This window comes from Hyaena hyaena, unplaced genomic scaffold (assembly GCF_003009895.1).
Source record: "Hyaena hyaena isolate Hyena2069 unplaced genomic scaffold, ASM300989v1 scaffold_131, whole genome shotgun sequence".
Lineage (NCBI taxonomy): Eukaryota > Metazoa > Chordata > Mammalia > Carnivora > Hyaenidae > Hyaena > Hyaena hyaena.
The window spans coordinates 3,053,345-3,071,518 of NW_024080761.1; the positions used below are offsets into that span (position 1 = coordinate 3,053,345).

Below are 18,174 nucleotides of genomic sequence, written 5' to 3' on the forward strand. Positions count from 1 at the left end.
TAAAACGGAGCTACTTTACATTCTTTTTCATACTAGGTCTTTGAAACCCCCGTCTTTGAAACTAGGTCTTTCACACACGCAGCACCGCGACGTACAGGCGCCTTTCCAACAGCCACCTATGGCCATAGTGTCAGACAGCGCGGACCTAGGTTTTGCCCTAAAACTGAAATCCTGTCTCTCAGGGTGGGAGCCCCTAGTGAGGAGTCAGGTTTTATGGGCAGGGGGCCGGCTGCCACCTTCAGCGGGGGAGATGCCAAGTGTCGGGCGCCAGGTGCACTCACTGTTCCTGACCCGCACAGGCACCTGCAGCAGACATCAGGGAGGAGCCCTGATTCCCCAAGGCACCTATGGGACGCTCCCCACCCCACTCCCTTCGGCTTCTCCCCCTACACACACACACACACACACACATGGGTCAAATATGCCACACACACACATGGGTCAAATATGCCACACACACACACACACACACACACACACATGCGCGCGCGCGTGCGTCAAATATGCCCGGGGGAGGCACTCCCGCTAAGAACAGGCTGGGTCCGCGTCTCCCTGGCCCCACCGTCGAAGTCAAGCACAGGCAGTGAGGAAGCCATGCTGACTCAACGTACAGAGCTCCAACCAGATGCCCACCGCACGCCCCCCCCCCCCCCAAACAAATCATGTGTTCGGAGAGCAAACAGAGCCACCTGAGGCCACCATGTGTGAATGATTCACGGGGCAGGGACCGGCCCCGAAGCCTGCGTGCGTATGTGCTTGTGTGTGTGCGCGTCTGTGGTGTCTGAGGGCCCTGGACGGCCCTCCACCAGCCCTCCCGGAAGCCGGCCTGGGTTCAGCGCACCCCAGTCCTTAGGTCAGAGTGATGACGCCACTGTGGCTCCGGTTACTTCCTGGTTCCTGAGGAAGCCGCCCTTGGATAGGCTGGGGCAGCAGTGCCTCTCCTGCACTGCCCTTGCACCCACCCTGGGCATCCTCCCCAGCACAGCAGGGCCGTGTCCGTGAGGGTCCACGGGGGGCTGGGGTCTAACGCGTCTGGACTGAGGGGCAGGAGAGCGGGACGGCTCTGACCTCCCTGACGGCCCGGCAGACACAGGCTAATCTCCCAGGTGTGCCCCCCTCACCACCTGGGGCTCGGGAGCCTGTCCTGCTCTAATGTCCTCCCCAGGCATCTGGGGGCCTGAGACCCTGGCAGCCCGCACAAGGCCAGGGCTGTGCAGGCCCGGCCTGCTCCTGGATAAAGGGATCCCTCGGTGCTGTCTCCCGGCCTCTCTCACCCCTCAGTGGCTAGAGGCCAGGACAGCCCAGCATTGTCTGTGCAGACAGCAGCCCCGCTGATGGTGGACTTTCCTGTGACCCAGGACGGCCAGGGTGGCCCACGGCCAATCTCCGGAAGGACTTGGGCCCCAGCTCTCTGTTCCTTGGAGGAGGGCTGGGCAGGGGCATCATTCCATGTGGACGTTTGGAGCCTTGACTAGGAGCAAACAGCTCGTGCTCTGGAAGGAGGGAGAATGACCTGTAGCCAGAGAGGATGAGGTCCAGACCCGGTTTCCAGCCTTACCTTGGACAAGCAGGGTCAGGGCCGGCCAGGGCCAAGATGAACAGGTGTGAAAGAGAGAGAGCCCAGTTTAAAAAGCTCACTGCAGGACAAGTCCCTCAGAAGCCATCCCCCGGCAGCCATGGCGAAGGGGCCACAATCCTCCCCTGATGTGACAGTGCGGTAGGGTCCCCAGGGAGTCGGCTGTCAAAGCCAGGAAGCTCCAACCCCAGCAGGGGGCCTGCGGGAGGGCAGGTGCCATCCGTAGGGCACACTAAGTATCCGGGGCTCAGTGGTTAGTGCTAGGGACTGTCTGAGCCCAAGTGGCCCCATCCTGACTCCTACTCAGCCCCTCCCCCATGAGCAGTGCAGCCTCCTGCCCCTTCCTGGGCATGAGCAGCAGTATGAGCAGCACCCACCCTTTGCCGGAACCCTCCCGGGGCATCCTCAGTGCCCAGGAGCCTTCTCCTTGGATGGCAGAACATCTCACAGCTGCCTGCCTAGCTGCCTGCCGGTGTGAATGCCTGGGAACAGGGTCAGCCGGATCCAGGGGCAGGGTCTCGGAGAACTCGGGGTCCCTGGCAAGGACGGGTGGGGTGTGCGACAGGAATTCACAAGATGCCAGGACAAGCTGTGAGTGCCTGACCTCCCATACCAGCTCTCCTTCCAAAGAAGCAAGGCTCTGGGGAGCGGGGGAAGGGGGTGGGTGTGGAGAGCAGGAGCGAGGGACACCGGTGTGACGCTGTAAAGCAGCTGTGGTCAGGACCACACGGGGACCACGAGTCAGAGGGGACCCAGAGGGACCTGAACAGAGAGAGAGGCTGATGGGACTGAGTGGGGCTGGGGAAGGGTCTGGAAACTGGGGCCAGTGAGGAGGCGGCCCTGACCTGCCGACAGCCCGCCAGCCTGCACGTGCCGGCTGGCAGTGGGCCCCGGCGCCCGGCACTCCAGCACCGTCCCCTGCACCAGGCCTGCCACTTAGCAGAAAAGGCCCCACACTCGCGGTTGAGCCTCCCCGTCCCAGGCGTGTGCTGAGCTCTGTCATCGCCTCACCCCGCTCTCATCCCGCTGTCCAGCGAGGCCAGATCACTGCCCTAGGCCCCACAGCGAGGCGTAAGGAGGGGTGAGTGGAGGCAGGACCAGGCCTGGGCCAGGATAGCATGGCTACGGCTGCCCCTTTCCCTGCACACGCACTGCAAGGATGCGGGGACAAAGGGAGAGGCCCCCGTTGGTGAGGAAAGAAGGGACAGCACCCCTGCTCCCCAGGCTGCGTTCTGGGTAGTGGAGGGCCCTACCTGTCGGCAGGCAGAAGTCTTGGTCTTCTCTCAAAGAGGCCCCCAGGACCTCAGGGCCAAGGGTCCCATTAGCCTGTCCTACGTCTGGCAGAAGCCAGGAATCAGAACCACCAGCTTGCTGAAGACCACCGAGCAGGCCAGCTCAGGAGGCCACAGCAGAGTGCCAGCGGGGAGCCTCATCCAAGCGGAGACCCGGCCCACAGACACGGCCCCACCTCTCTCCGTCCTCCTGGCCCGGTCTCTCCCAGGGAGCTCCTGGACACAGGTGACCCAGGAGAGCCCCAGCCCTGGCATTCAGCACCTTCCTCCCAGGCACGCCTCAGGCCCACCGCACCCGCCTTCAGCATTGCACCGAATGCCGTCCGCTTGCGCCAAGGGGCTTCCTCTGCTCCCCCGTCTCTACCACTAGCGTGGTTGAGCACCTACCCCCGGGGGTCAAGGCTGGGGAGAATGCCCAGGAGAGGACACTCATCCTGGTGCAGCACCCTGACCCCGAGGATGCCCCCTGTGGCACTGTTTGTGACAACGAAGAAGAGGAACTTGAACGTCCTTCCCCACAAGTGGCTCAAATGCCGGCTCCAGAGTCAGAGGGACCCTTGTGGTCTGGGCAAGTTACTTCCCCTCAGGACAGGACACGTCCTTCCCGGTAGGAAAGGCATGGTCATAGCTCTGAGTAGCAGGCAGGCTTGGGAATGGGGATTCCAGTCACTGGGATGACTGGACAGTCTTCAAAAAACGCCGCATCACTGACAGGAGAGGCAAATGACATTAAGAAGAAAAAAAGATGGCTCTGGAACACTACACAATTCCCCTGTCTTTGTTTGCTTGTTTTTTTGTTGTTGTTTTTTTTTTTTAAAACAAGACTTATATGCACAGAAAAGACGGAGAAAAATATGCCCCAAATAGTGGTATTTTTCCCCTTTTCTTTTGCTCCATTTTCTCCCCTGAAATTTCTAGAATACTAGTGATATTTGGGAAACCAGGGAAAACCGAAGACATGTTTCTGCAGAGCCATGGCTGCCCTCAGGAGGCTTACAGCCTGCCAGGGCTCCCGCGCTCTTGTGCCTGTCCCTCTCTGTCCCACTCCTCAAAGCCAGGAACAGGGGCTCAATTTCCCTGTGACCAAACTGATGAGTCCTGAAAGAACCAAAGACATCCTCCCCTGCAATGCCTTTGGCCATGGGCACTGGAGGGAAGGCTCCAGACCCTCCCATCTGCAGGCAGGAAGTGCCGGCCCCGGGTCACTGGAGGGAGGGAAGAGGAGAGGTCCGGTGTGTCCCGGGGGCCTGGAGCTGCGGCCTCGTCTGGGAGGCCCTGAGATGCCCAGGACACCATCCAGCCCCTGGCCGGCAATCCCCACCCCCACAAGCCTGCAGGAGGACGGAGCAGGAAGAGGGAAGCGGGACCCTCTGCTCTCCCTGGGCGCCGGCTTCCTGTCTGCCGGAGAGGTGAGTAATGTCCGCTCCCCACCCCCTCGCATCCCTTCTGGAGGCCAGGCCTCACATTTTCCGTTCAGGAAGGGGCAGAGCAAGAGGCCAGTGGAGCCCATCAAGGGGAAATCAAGGAGCAGGCCCTGGCCTGGCCCTGCAACTGGAGCTCAGGACGCCTGCGGGCCTGCCTTGCTCACATATGCGCTCTGGTTCACTTGTTCATTCACTCATTCATTTGACAGATAGTTGCACCCATCTGCTCCGTGCCAGGCTCTGTGCTGGGTGCTGGGGGCCCAGCTCTGAGGGTGCTCATGCTCTCTGGGGGAGGACTGGACATCAGAGGACTCAGACAGATAATCCCACGGACGGGGCATCGCTACAGCCTGACAGATTCTCTGGTCCCAAGTCAACGCCAGCCTACAGCTAGCTTCTTCAGAGCACCTTCCCTCTACCCCAGAAGGGACCCCCTGAGCCACGCATTTACCAGGCACCTGTGATGTGCACAGAGCTCCATCTGGACTCCAAGGCCAAAGCCTCAAACAGGGCTTAGCTGCGGGTCTAGAAAGAACTCTGCCACGCATGGGCAAGAGGCCGAAGTGGGAACGGGCCTGGGTCACTCTACCCCCAAGAAGACAGGGCTTGGGGTGTATGAGGGGAGGCTCCTTTGGGTCCCAGGCTCCCCACTGCTCTGGGGAACTTCACATATGGCCACTACCTGCCGAGGCAGAAACAGGGGCGCAGCCTCCTCTGGCAACCACCCCGAGTCTGGTCAGATCACCCAAATTCTCTTCCTCATCTCCCATGTCTGGTGAGGTGGCACAAGAGTGTATGCTCACCCATGGCAGTGAGAGCTGAAGCGCCATGTACATGGTGCCCCCCTCCAAGTCTCCCCCAGGCGCTCCCTCCGTGTCCCCTGCTGTGATTTCAGGGAGCCAGACAGCACCCAGAAAGGAGATCTGTGAAGCACATCCTCGCAGGCAGTGGTGGGCTTGGGGGAAAAAGCACAACCGTGCATGTTTCAGTGCGGGCGCATTCCCACTCCCCGCAAACCTCAGAGACAGGCTCCCGGGGCTGAAAGCTACTGTGCCAATTCATTTCTGGTCTCAGCCCTAACTGCTGGCCAAGACCCAGTCTTCATCTGCATTTGTTAAAATTTGAAAAGGTGGGGCGCCTGGGTGGCTCAGGCAGTTAAGTGGCAGACTTCAGCTCAGGTCATGATCTCGTGGTTCATGAGTTCGAACCCCACGTCAGACTCTGTGCTGACAGCTCAGAGCCTGGAACCTGCTTCGGATTCTGTGTCTCCCTCTCTCTCTGCCCCTCCCCTGCTCATGCTCTCTCTCTCTGTATCTCAAAAATAAATAAACATTAAAAAAATTTAAAAAATTGAAAAGGGATGGGGAGAGGAGGGGGTGATGGAGGAGGGGAGGAGGAAGAGAAAGAGGAGGGCCCAACACACACACCTAAAGGTGTGAACACGAGCAAGCTACCTGGCTTCCTGAAATGGTTCTGGGCTGAATCACTGGTGGGCATGGGGAGGTGTGCTCCCTGGCACAGCTTAGGAAGCCCCCCTACTTTCTGGCTAAGGGAAAAGACCCAGGTGCTCAGACTGGGGATGTCCTCAGGAACAAAGAACCCAACTTGTCCCTGATAAGGGTGGACCTACATGCCCTCCGGATGGTGTGCTGGGGGGGCGGGGGGGGGGTGTCTTGATAAATGTCTGTTTCTTTATTTATTCAGGCAACAAATATTCAGCAGGCCCCTAGAACGCGCCAAGCATACAGCTGGAGTCACTGGGGACAGAGCAGAGTGCAAGATTGACAGGGTCTGTGCCTTGCGGGACGCACAATGGGGGCTTTAGGCCTCATCTTTCCAACCTGCCAGTTCCGTGGAGGACAGAGGGCCAGAGACCACACAGCAAGCCACCACAGAGGGCTATGGCTAGGTTTGGAGTATGGGGTCGACCAGAGCCCCTGCCTGTCCTGTCCCCACCCAGCCCTCCGTTAACAACAGGGGAGATGAGAACACCCAGCAGCCTGGCGGTCTCCCGTTGATTCACTGATGGGAGCTTGTGTCTGCACCATAAGCACCTTCAGAGAGGGGAGCTGGCTGCGAGCTGCTGTGGGGGCTGGAGGAGGGCTCGAGGCCAGGCCTGTGCCCAGCCAAAACCCTATGGGAACCCACAACCCTTGAGAAACACAGCAGCCACCAATGGACCCGGGGCCAGCAGGGGCAGCAGAGACCAGGCCAGCCAACTGGGCCTTCTCAAGGCCTGCGACCCCCTGCACTGGGTCTTGGTCGGCCTCTGGCCAGCACATCAGCCCACAGCCTCCAGACGCAGCCTCTGATTAAATAATTAAATTGATGGTATCACAGTCAACACCATCCTCCCTGTCTCCAGCTCTGGCTGCCGGCCCTGATAAACACCCCGGTACTGTCAGCAGGCCAGCCTGCTTCAGCCCAGTCCCCACAACCAGGAGGGCCTGGGGGTGGCGGGAGGGGCGGGGGGGGTCGGCGCCCTCCACCCCCTGCCGAGAAGCTCTTGTGGGACCAGCCACAGGATGCGCTGACCCCAGTCTCTCTGCTGCATCTTCATGATGGACCGAGCCCCAGGCAGCAGGGCAACGGACGCTGAGAAAGCCCTGTGACCCCCACAGAAATACCCGCTTCTGCTGCCTAGCCCTGGAGGTCCCCCCCCCCCCCAGAGTGCCAAACCTCACTGGGAGGGGTCTCCAACAGAGGAGCAGACTCTCAAAGGATGGCTCTGAGCAACAAGAACATAGGACTTTTTCAAGAATGAGCGGAGGGAATACGGCCCCCACTCAGTCCTACTACTCAGAGTTTTTTTTTTTTTTTAATGTTCTGGATCCTTCTTGGGAAGGTATAACCCTATGCCCTTGGCTGAGCTCTGCTGGCGCAAGCCCTTGGTGTGGCCTTTGGGCGTGGCCTTCGATCGGCTCAGATGAGGAGGGAGGTCAGTGGCTGGGCACTTCCGAGCCCCAGAGCCCCCAGCAGCATGTGGCTGCCCCCGCCCCGTGGGAATACTGGGAGGTGCTACTGGTCGGGGAGGCTCTGGTAGGGAGGCTCACAGCACGAGGGGGTCGTGCTGACCTCACGAGGTGTCAGGGCACAAAAGTCTTTTTCTTTCCTGGCAGCCTTACATCCCAGCCCTCTGGGCTCCCCAGCCCCTGGCCCAGCTTCCCCAGCTGCCTCCAGGCTGGGGCTCCTTCCAGACAAAGCCGGATTCAGGCCCATGAGAGTAGTCGGGAGGCAGGCGCAGGTTCTGCCATGGAGACGAACTTTGACCCAAACCGCAAGGCTCCTACCCCTTATTTACTCTTTAAGGCTAACCCGTTTCACAGAGCTAACATTACACCCCTTTTTAACCCTGCACTTCCCTCCCGCATTCCAGGCCCGACCTTTGACCCTTCCTAATTGCTGGCTCTACACCCCAGATCTCTGAGGCTCAGCCTCCACCCCCAATCACCTCCCCAGAAACCCAGAGCGCCGCCAGAGACACTGACTACAGGTGCCACCCCAGCCCCACAACTGCATGTGAGTGCCACAAGCACTGTCGCCCCGGCCCCATGAGGGTTCCACACAGGTGCTCTGGAGTGGACCCCTCGGATCTGACTTCTGACTCCAACACTCCCATCCCAAGAAGAAGGCCTCTATTCCAAGGGAGGCCACAGGAAGCTGCCTGCTGGCCCTGGAGGGCAGCGGGGGCTAGGGAAGAGGCCAGATGGCTCTTCAGCCAGGCCACTTCTCATCGCAAGGGGCTGAGGACACACAGTAGACACGAGGTGACAGCAGGAACCCTGTCCCGTAGCCTCATGTTGAGCTGCAGAAGCTAACTCTTGCTTTCACTGCGAGGCAGCTGAACTTTTCTGGGTCAGGCAACTGTTAGCCTCCCCAGACCTGAGTGGCGGTAAGTTGGACATCCATACTCCACCAGCCTGTGAGCATCAGGGCAAAGAGGCAGGCAGGATGGCCGTCAGGCTGCCGGCCTGAGAGCTCTAGCCGTTTACCTTGGGAGGCCTTGGTCTCTCTGCAGCCAGGGGGCTGGGGTACTGGTGGGGATGCCGAGAACACCAGGCTGCCCAGGGGCAGCTGTCGGCCTGGGCCTGGTCACCCCCCCCCCTCCAGGCCCCAGTCCAGATTCCTAGGCCCCTGTAGGTGGGCAGGGCCCCTCCCCAACTGGCCCCCAAGAGACACTCACCGTCCTCTTGGCTGTGGAGGTTCTGAGGGCTTCGCATCCTCTCGTCCTGGCTGGGACTCAGGCTGGAGGCCAGGTGTGGGTCAGCTGACATCCATGTGGAGTCGTTCATATCAAAATCCTCACTGCTCACAGAAGTTTCATCCTGATCGGGGACAAAGAAGGTGGCTGTTTCAACAGGGACAGGCTCTGTGCAGCCCCAAGGCAGCATTCTGGGTGAACCCCAGGGCTGGTGGGCATTTGGAAGCCCCCAAAGGCCACAGGGAGACCCCAAACCTGGCCCCCCGTGCAAGTGGTTCGGGCTCTGGTTCCTGTCGGAAGCCAGGGCTGAGGGCCGGCGCTGTCTGTAATTGAAGACAATTATGAGGTCTTGCATCCTGTAGGGGCGGATAGCAGGGCCTGGCTCTTACCCTTGTGAGCCAAGGTTGAAGCGAGAGTGCTGTAAACAAGGGCCACCGCTCCCCGCCCCGCAGCCCTGGGAAGAAGGCTCGCTCATGCACAGGGACAGGCGGCAGAAAGTGGGTAGCAAGACATGCGGACGCTGGCGAGGCCCAGCCGACCGCCCCCACTAGGGCTGCCTCCCAACTCGGCTCCAGCTCCGTGGAGCATGCATGGAATTCCTTTCTCCCACTCCCCCAGCCCAGAGGACATTTCTGTCTTCCTCCTTCCTAACCTTTGCTGTGCTTCAAAGATAGGCTCTTGGGCAGCTTCCAGGGCTGGAAAGGCCAGCCCCTGGAGTGCAGAGAAGGAAGGGGGTGGGGCAGGCGGGGAGGGATCCGATCAGACCGCAAAGGGGGTTTGGCTCCAGGGCCTGGGGGGCCCGCCAGGGCCTTCCAAACAGCCGGAGGGCCTGCTGGAGAGGACCACGCCTGCCTACTCTCCCCTGGCTGGCTTCCGTGAACCCCTGGCCAGGCATCTGGGAACCCCCAGGGCGGGGCCCCTTCAATCCAGTCCTCCAGTGGGAAGGGACCCCACCTCCTTCTGGCCCAGCCTCTTTCAGGAGCAGCAAGCAACTGTGTTTGGGAGCTAGCTGTAAAACGCAAGAAAGATGACCCAGCACCTCCTCCCCCTAATACTCCCCACCCCCCCACCAAGCTGGCTTTGCCCCCTCCCTTCTCCTCTCTAGCAGGATACAACGGCATCTGTAGGTCCCCAGTAAGGACCTCTGGCAGAGGCCCCCCCCCAAAAAAAAGCCTCCCCTCCAGGGCCCCCTCACAAATGACTCTCTTCTAATGAGCAAACACACTTTGTTTCGAACTTTCGGAGGCTGTCCCTGAGGCAGACACATCTGTTCTCCAAGTGCTAGGGAACCAGCGTGGATTATCCGCCCCTCCCCCACGACGCCGGGCTGGCAGGGAGTTTCCTGGAATTTACAGCTTCTGTGCAGCCAGTGTGTGCCCTCTGCGGCCAAATGCACCACGCGAGCTCAGCCCAGCTCAGGGGTCCCCACGAGGCACACTCAGAGCCTCAGGGGACAGAGCCCAGGTGTCCTGTGCCTTCTTCCCCTCCCACCCAACCCCGCACTTCCACTCACCCTGCCTCCCTCCTGCTGGCCGCCCTGCTCCTTGCACAAGAGCACATCCACCCAGTCTTCCTTGGGTGAAAACCCGCTCACTCACATTCACGCAGACTACGTTCTCACACCCGGAGGGGCACGCTTGTTCAAAAGGCTGCCTCGGCACAAAAGGCACAAAGGGACAACAAAACTCTCCCCGGCGCTTCCAGGATGGAACCTGAGAGTGAGAGGGGTGGCTGGCTGGAGAGGGACCCTTGGAGGCTCTGGGAGCCAAGGGCAGGCGCGTCCTCGCTTGGGCCACTTGATCCTTGCTGGCTGCCCAGGGCACGCTGTGCTCAGGGCCTGACCTGAGGGAGGAAGGCCTCTTCTGGCTCTTGGGTGTTCCTGAAAACACCCATGATTTATACGACTGAATCTATTAACATCTGGAAGCGCCACCTACTCAAAATGCTTCATGCCATCATTCACCAAGCATTTACTGAGCACCTACTATGAGCCAAGCACTTTCTGGGCACTGGGGAGCAGTGGACAAGACAGAGCCCTGGTTCTCTGGCACTCACTGTCCAGCAGGGGAGGAGATGGACAATCAGCAGAAAAACACCTAATGGCTGTGGTGAGGAGGGCTATGGAGCAGAACGGAGCAGAGCAGGCGGGAGAGGGGCCTGCACAGCCGCATTTGTCAGGTGGCCAAGGAGGGCCTCGCCGGTTAGGAAACATCTGAGAGGAAGCTGGCAGGAAGTGAGGAAGGTTACTATGCCGGGGTCTACACAGGGACCTTCCAGGCACCGGTACATGCGGGTGGGTCCAAGGAGCAGCCAGGAGGCCACTGTGGCCAGAGGGGTAGGCCAGGGGCAGTGGCGCCACACTGGAGTGTCCCCTCCCAAGGTGCACATAAGCCTGGGCAGGGCTGTCTGAAGCCGGTCCACAGAGCACACAGGGTTCTCACCCAGGAGCGGGGAGAAGTCAGAACTGCTGGGTGCACTCAAGGTGCCCACGTGCTACCCTCATTCCACTAAGTTTAAAACGTGAGCAGATGCCAAAGTTCATTAGGTGCCAAGTGCCCCCCTTGGATCGACTCATTTCATCCTCTCCACAGGCTCACCTGTGGGCCTAATGAAGGTAGGTAGTTATCGGCCCCATTTTACAGATGAGAAACTGAGGCTTCAAGCGGTTAAGGTGACTGCCCAAGCTTACAAGTGGCAGAGCCAGATGTGCACAATCCTGAAGGCCCAGACACGCCCTCCTTCCGGCCCTCAAGGCCTTGCCCTCCTTGGCCAGCTGCCCCCTCAGCAGGAACACCCGCTGTCCTGTGGCCTCCACGGTGCAAATTCCGAACGTGTACCTGTCTCGCCCACCAACTCTGGCTCTGGCTCCACCACTTGTTCTTGTTACACAATCTGTCTGGACCAGCAGCCCCTGCAGCCAGGCATATGCCCCCCCAGCTGCAGCGCATCAGCACACTGTGCGGCTCTGCCCTCAGTTTCCCCAGATAACCTTCCATCCTTCCAATGGGCGGCCAGGCTGTGTGCTTCCTGGACCGCCCACAAGGCCTGTGAGACACAGCGAACGGGCTGAACTATCGGGCAGGATCCTGGTGTTTGATGAGGATGTGGCATTAGCTCGACAGTGACAGCCTGGGTCCCACCGCACACAGTTCTTGAACGGAGACCACGTGAAATCTGGATCGAGGCCGGCGGGCAGGGGGCAGCGCGCTGCCCTGCAACGTCTCCCTGCTGAGGCCGGCCGCCCCATGCGGAGCCTAGGGTTTCTCTGACTCAGATCGCTTAACTGTCCACCAAAACGACCCCCTCCACCCTGCCCTGCCAAGTCCAACTGGGAAGAGGTGAGCTAGATTTTACATTGACGCCGGCAATCACCTGATAGCGAACACCCAGGGTGCTCTGGGGCAAGGGTTTCATGAAATTTCCCTTCAACAGCCCCATTAAAAAAAAAAAGCAGGCACCGAGTCGGGCCGATCCCAGGACGGGGACCTGCCCTGGGAGATCTGCCCCAGCTGCCCAAGGGCACCAGTGCAAGCAGCAGAGCTGGGTCTGAACCCAGGCAGCCAGTGCCCAGAGCCCACATCACAGAGCCGCCACACCGCTTCCTCCCTTCAACTGTAAGAGCCAGACTCCTTAACGACAGAGCGTCTCAGGATGAGACCCAAAGGAAACTCATGGGAGATGGAGCTATATTTACACACACTCCCACACACGCGCGCTCTCTTCAATGAGTAGACACACATTTTCTGAACATCTACTATGTGCTCATGTTGTGCCAGGGGCACAGACGATGAAGGCTCCTCTCCTTCAGGACCTTGTCATCTAGGCAGAGACACCAGCCAAAGATTCTGCCCCGTGTGTAAGTGCGGGCGAGAAGGGGACTGCGGACCCCCCCATCACGTCACCAGAGGACTGCAGGGCTCTCCCCAGAGCGTGTTCTCCCAGCCCGCAGGGTTCCGCTGCGTGAGCCCCGGCTCTGAAGGCTGTGGTTCTGTGTAAGGTGCTAGCACTGCTGCTGGAGCCGCTTTGTAGGACAAACCAAGCATAGTCAACCTGGCGGGAACACAGAAAGTGACCCCCTTGCCAGTCGGCTGCCCCCGCGTAGCCCCCAGCTGCAGAGGGGAGGTTTCGACCTTGCCCAGCGCGGAGCCAAGGCTGGGGGAGCAGGCTACACAGGCCCCTTCACGACAGTGTGCCTGTGTACCGTGTACCGCAGTCCCAAGGAACAGCAGGAGGCAGCCAGCGCAGCCTTGTGAGTGGCAGGCTCCTGGGCCTGTGCATTGACCTAGGGTGTTCTCCCTGCTCACCCAGAGGTCACGAGTCAGGCACCTCTTGCTTTTCCCTTCTGGACTCTCAAGGGAATCTGATCTACTAATTTCTCTCTTTCTGTAAACCAACTTCAATGAAATTTTCATTAGAGAATGAAAGAGTGTAGGCAGTCCTTCTGGGCCACCTCTCCCCAGACCCCATGAGAGTGACCAGCCAGCTGCCTGCCCCCTCCCTGGTCCCCTGGCTCCTCTTACCTCTGACCTCAGACACCTTGAAGCCTAGAGCCTTGCCACCTGTTGATAAAAGGTGATCATTCAGCACCAAAGGGCCTGAGCCTCTGTGGGTTTCAAGGTGATAGCGCCGCTGCCTTGCTGAAGGGGGAACTTCAGAATGTGTGGGGAGAAGGTGAGCAAGCACCCAGCTGGCCCCTAGGACACACCCCAATCCCGGAGCCCTGACTCTGTCTGGGCAGACGGAGAGGAACTGGACCAAACCCTCCCTGCTCTTATCTGCAGTCCAAAATTCATGGGCAGGTTCAGTTTCTCTCCACCCAGGTTCTGAGGCCCTTCCTCCTCTGCAGGCAAACTAGCACCAGCCACTGCCCAGCCTAGGAGGAGGAGAAAACGGGAGAGCAGAGGGGAAATGGTGGAAACGCGCCCGTATCCATGGCGGGTAACTAGGAGCAGGTGCTATCAGTAACCTGATTATTTTACAACTGGGGTCAATTTCTTGGGAACTAGGTTCCTGGTGCCTCTGAAGTTGAGCCATTTGCATCCTCCAGGACAGGGATCCTGGGGCGTGCCTCACACAACATTTTCCAGCCCTTTCCTCTCAGCTGTAACTCTATCTCTACCACTTGCTTTGAGAGAGAAAAAAAAAAAAAGAGGAGGATTTGCTGAGAATTTAGTGCAATTGTAAGCCATAAGCCCTGACCAGGAGCCTTGGGTGTATGTTTCAGAGAAGGTGGGGGATGGGGGGGAGGGGCAGCGGGATGTGCCAGAGGTGTTTCTGGGCCAGGCAGGAGACAGACCCCTCTGTCTAGCCCCCACAGTCTGTTTGATGAGAGGCTAAAGCTCCTGCCAGAAAGATGGCCAGGCTGGGACAGCTGCCCCAGCACTAGCTCTACCCCAAGCAGGCGGGGACCGAGATGTAGAAAATGAGTACCTCCTTCTGCAACACCTGCAGGCTCCTTCTGGGCCCTGGAATTCTTCAGTAAGAGGCAACTCTTCCCCTTGTCTCCATGTCAGTGAGCATTACACACGCAGCCTTCTGAGCATGCCAAGAAGGTACTGAACCGCATTTGACCCCAACTTAACCCCTTCGGTTCATCAGATGGTTTATTAATGGAAGACGAACCCCCCCCCCCAGGATTGGAAATAGTGAAGGGACTGCACAAGTGAAATCTTAGGGTGGTCTGAGCCGCAGCTCCTGGGAGCTGTGGGGTCCCAAGGCTGCCGCTTCACGCTCCACGCCAAGCCCACCTGGCCACCAGAGGAGGAGGCTAGCCTCCCAGGGACACTCCCTGCACAATTCTACTCCTTCCTGCTAACACCTCCTCTGCTGACTAGTCCTGCAAGCTCAAGCCCTTCTGGGAAACGTGAAGTGGGGAGGGCTGAGGCGGCTAGTCCCTTGCCACCCTTCAGGTGCTCTTGCACACATGCACAGGGTCCATCAGAAACCCACACACACAGGGAGATGCTCTGTTGTCCCTGCTGTCACCAACGTCTGAATGCTGGGAGTGAGCATTTTCAACACCTTCCTGCTAGTGTGTCGAGTGTAAAACAGGCTTTTGTTTCCTGGGCAAAGGCAACTGGCTGTTTTCCCAGCACTCCTCACCACGAGGGCCTCATGGACACCCCGGGCCCTGGCATTAACAGGGGTCTCTTTAAGAGGGTGGCTGGAGAGAGGAGTTGCAGCGGGGGGTGGGGTGGGGGGGTGGTGGTGAAGAACCACTCAGAGCTAACCCCCTGCAGGAGTTGCAGGGAGTTCCTTCCGAGAAAGGGACCCAGACAAGGCAAAAAAGTTCTTGAGAAACTCAGGGCAGTCCAGCTCCACATGGCCCCAGGGTGGCTGAGGCCACAGAAGATTCCCCAAATCCGCCTCCCCAGCTGGGAGGAAAGTTCTGGGGTCTTCTGCTCCGGAAAGGTGCTGAATGGGGTCATGTCACACAGCCCAAGCAAAGTGGTATGGGATGAGGTGCTGCCTTGAAACCTACTCTCTAAAACAAGCCCAGCTTCAGATGGGTTAGACAGGAGCTTGATATTATTTAAAGACGCATTTAGGCCCTAATGGGTTTCCAATGAAGGGGTAATTTACTATGTAAGGACTGAACTACCCCTGAGGTCTGGGCCAGATAGGGGTCTTTCCCCCAGCCCGACCTCCAGCCCAGAAACAGGGGGCCATACTGCACCCCTAGTCCCATCACACAGACGGTTTGCCCCAGAGGAGTTGTGAGAGCCCATGAACACCTCTCCCCACGCCCCGACCTGGTAGGCTGGGGGCCCCAGGCTGGGGTTTCCAGCTGATTCTGGGATAAGTAGGGCTTTATCTCAAGGGAGAATCTATTTCGAGCCACAATCCTTCTCAGAAAGAGGAGGAAATCACAGAGTCCAAACACCATTTCAGGTGAAATCAGGAGGTTATTAATCTCCCCTCAGAGCAGACAGAAAGAAAAATCAATGTTTTAGAGGGGGAAAAAGGTTCCATTTGAATTAATGGGTTTGTGGCTTCTCCATTGATCTGCGCCTCTTCACACTTTCTTTTTGTGCTTTTGTGCTCTTGGGGAGGGGGAAGGGAGAAGGGAATGGGGAGGAGGGGGGTGGGCCTCCTTTTCCAATAAGGAAAAGGACGGTCTAACCTTAACCTTTCTCCAGGAATAATGCTAATTAGCCAGGCTTAATGAGAACTTCCCCCAGGAAGCACGGCCCAGTAGGGGCGACCGGACTCGGGCAAACGCTGCTCCAGGTGGGAGCAGGGAGGGGGAGTCATTTCTGAACTCGAGCAGCTGGAATAAAAACTGTGGGCTGCACACCCCCACCCTGCCCCACGAGAAGTGTCCGGCCCAGGAAGACTCGGTGGAGAGCGGAGAGCGGCCGGCGGAGGCGTAAATCCAACTTAACGCGGGAGCGCGCCCTCACTCCGGCCAGCGGCCCCCGCCCCGTGTGTCCCCTTCATCAAGGAATGCCCCTTCGCCAGGGTCCGCCGACGCCCCCGACTTCCGCTCCGACGATACACCTGAGCAGGGCACCCGGTCCCCTCCGGGGAGGGACAGGGGCCTGCCGAAGTGAGCTCAACTCTGCAAACCTCATCTCAACTCCCCGCGCCAAGGCGGGGGGCCCCTCCCTGCCACTCAACGCTTCCCGTCCTCATATCCCCAAACAGTCCACTTCCCTTCTCGCGGCGGCCGCGGTGGCGGCAACCCGAGCCCGGCCCCCACCCCGCCGCCTGCGAACGCCTGCCTCCCCGGGACGCGGTGCCGAGCCGGCTGCAAACGGTGTGGCCGCCGCACAATACCGCGGCGCGGCGCAGCGCACACAATCACCGCCCCCCAGGACCGGCGGCGCGCAAGGCCCCGGAGTGGGGTGCGCCCGGCGGCCCCCCCGCCGGCACTCGCCGCCAGGCACACCACTCCGGCACCCCAAAGCCCCCAGAGTGCACCTCCCCTGCCCGCTCCCCCCCACTCGGGCACACTCACCCGCCCCCCGCCCCAGCCCACTCCGCCCAGGGCGCAGCCGCTTCCCTGCGCCCCCCTCCTCAGCCCCGGAGCAGGAAGCTCCCCCGCGTACCCCTCCCCAGAACCCCTCAGCTCCCCCACCCCCTTAACCGCAGCTCAACGGCCGGCGGCATCGGCGGGAGAAGGGGGGCGGCGGCCGGGGGCCCGGAAACGGCCCGATCGCAGGGATCCGGGCCGGACTCCGTACCTGGGCGGGAGGCGAGGCGGAGACCGGCGGTCGGGCTCGGCGAGTGAGCGGGGCGGGCGGCAGTGACAGCCCCACAGCTCCAGCTGCTGCTGCTGCTGCTGCCGCCGCGGCCGCCCGGGGAGAGGGGCTGGCACCGCCGCGGCGCGTCACTGCCCGGCCCGGGGGCGGGGGTGGCCAGGGGGAGGGCCCAGGCGAGCGGCGGCGGCAGCGGCGGCGGCGCCGCGGCCGGGAGGGAGGAAGGGGGAGGGGGGCACCGGGCACGGGGAGGCGGGACCGGGCACGGGGCGGGGGCCGGGGGGGAGGGGAGCGCAGGGAGGGCGCACGCAGGGGGAGTAGGAGGAGCAGCAGGAGGAGGAGGTGGAGGGGCTGACGAGAGGGAGGAGTGGGCACGGGGGGAGGGGGAGAGAGGAAAAGGAGGCACCCAGAGAGAGGAGAAAGGAGGGAGAGGCGGGGGGAGGGGGCGGGGAGGGGGGAGAGGAGGTGGAAGGAGGGGGTGCTGGGCCAGGTAGTGGGGGAGGGATGAGGGCGCGCTGGACGAGCTGCCGTGCGCTCCGGGGGGAGAGCGCTCTTAAGGGGGAAGCGCTTCGAGGAAGATTCTTGCTGGGGGCTGAGCCCAGGAAAGAAAGCGGTGGGGTCTGTGACCGCCCCTCGCTCCTGGAGGCCTCAGTCTTCGGGTCTGGGGGTTGGAAGGGGAGGCACCCGGCCCGTCGGCTCTCTGCGTTCAGGCCAGGAAAGGAGAGACTTGGCCCAAAGAAAGTGACTCAGGCACCATTAGGAACTCTCCGCGCCCTGGGGCCTTCGGGCAGCCCTGGACCTCCTCGCGTCCCCAGGTTCCCTGGGCACGCGGGTCCTCGCTGGGCGGGGCTGCTGGGCCCCCGGGCGGTCTCAGCGAGACCCTAGTCTGGGAAAACCAGGCACGTGGCCGGCTCATTGCCGGCCCCCCCACCTAAGGGCCCCCCTTTTCTTGATCAAGTTCAAGATCGGTCTCCTTAGCGCGCAGCCCACCCTCTGCCTCCTCCTCTCCCCTCCCCCTCCCTATATTCCGTACCATCTCGCCTCTTCACTCTTCCTTTGTCTCTTTCCCACCACTTAGTTTACACCCTCCCATGCTCCCCTTCTTCCTCCCTGGCGGGCGCCTGGGACTCCAAGATGCGTTCACCTGTCCGACCCAAACATTTCAGCGATCGCGAGCGCTCGCCGCCGACTCGCTCTCCGCTCCCTCCCCACCACCCCCACTCCTCCCGCCCGTCATTGTGCTCCTCCAGACCACACCGTACCGGCTCCTGACGGCGCGCGAGCTACAGTTGTAAAGTAATAGGATAACATCAAGAATGCTGCTCCATCCCAGACCTGGGCGCGTACTGTCCGCGGAGACACAGAGTGGCAGGGGAGGGAGGGCCCACGCGGGCCGGAGACGCGGTCCTCCGCTCAGGCGGACCTCGTCCGCCTGGGGTGCCGGAGAGGACCGCGTGGGGCGTCGCGGGGTGGGGGGTGG

At 60.6% G+C, this 18,174-nt stretch overlaps 1 protein-coding gene across 7 annotated transcripts in view; it reads right to left on the bottom strand.

Moving 5' to 3' along the window:
* The window catches only part of NOL4L (nucleolar protein 4 like), a 127,929-nt gene that overhangs the window by 18,302 nt on the left and 91,453 nt on the right, over positions 1–18,174 (bottom strand). For 4 of the 7 annotated variants that reach the window (XR_005529407.1, XM_039237738.1, XM_039237739.1 and 1 more), the window contains one exon: positions 8,476–8,617. Coding sequence is in view for 6 of the 7 variants with exons in the window: in XM_039237738.1 (XP_039093669.1) it covers positions 8,476–8,617 (142 nt within the window). In the remaining variant the exon portion in view is untranslated. Of the gene's footprint in view, positions 1–8,475; positions 8,618–13,923; positions 13,940–16,679; positions 16,846–17,956; positions 17,970–18,174 lie in introns of those variants that run through there. The other 3 variants (XM_039237742.1, XM_039237741.1, XM_039237743.1) reach the window with 3 other exon arrangements.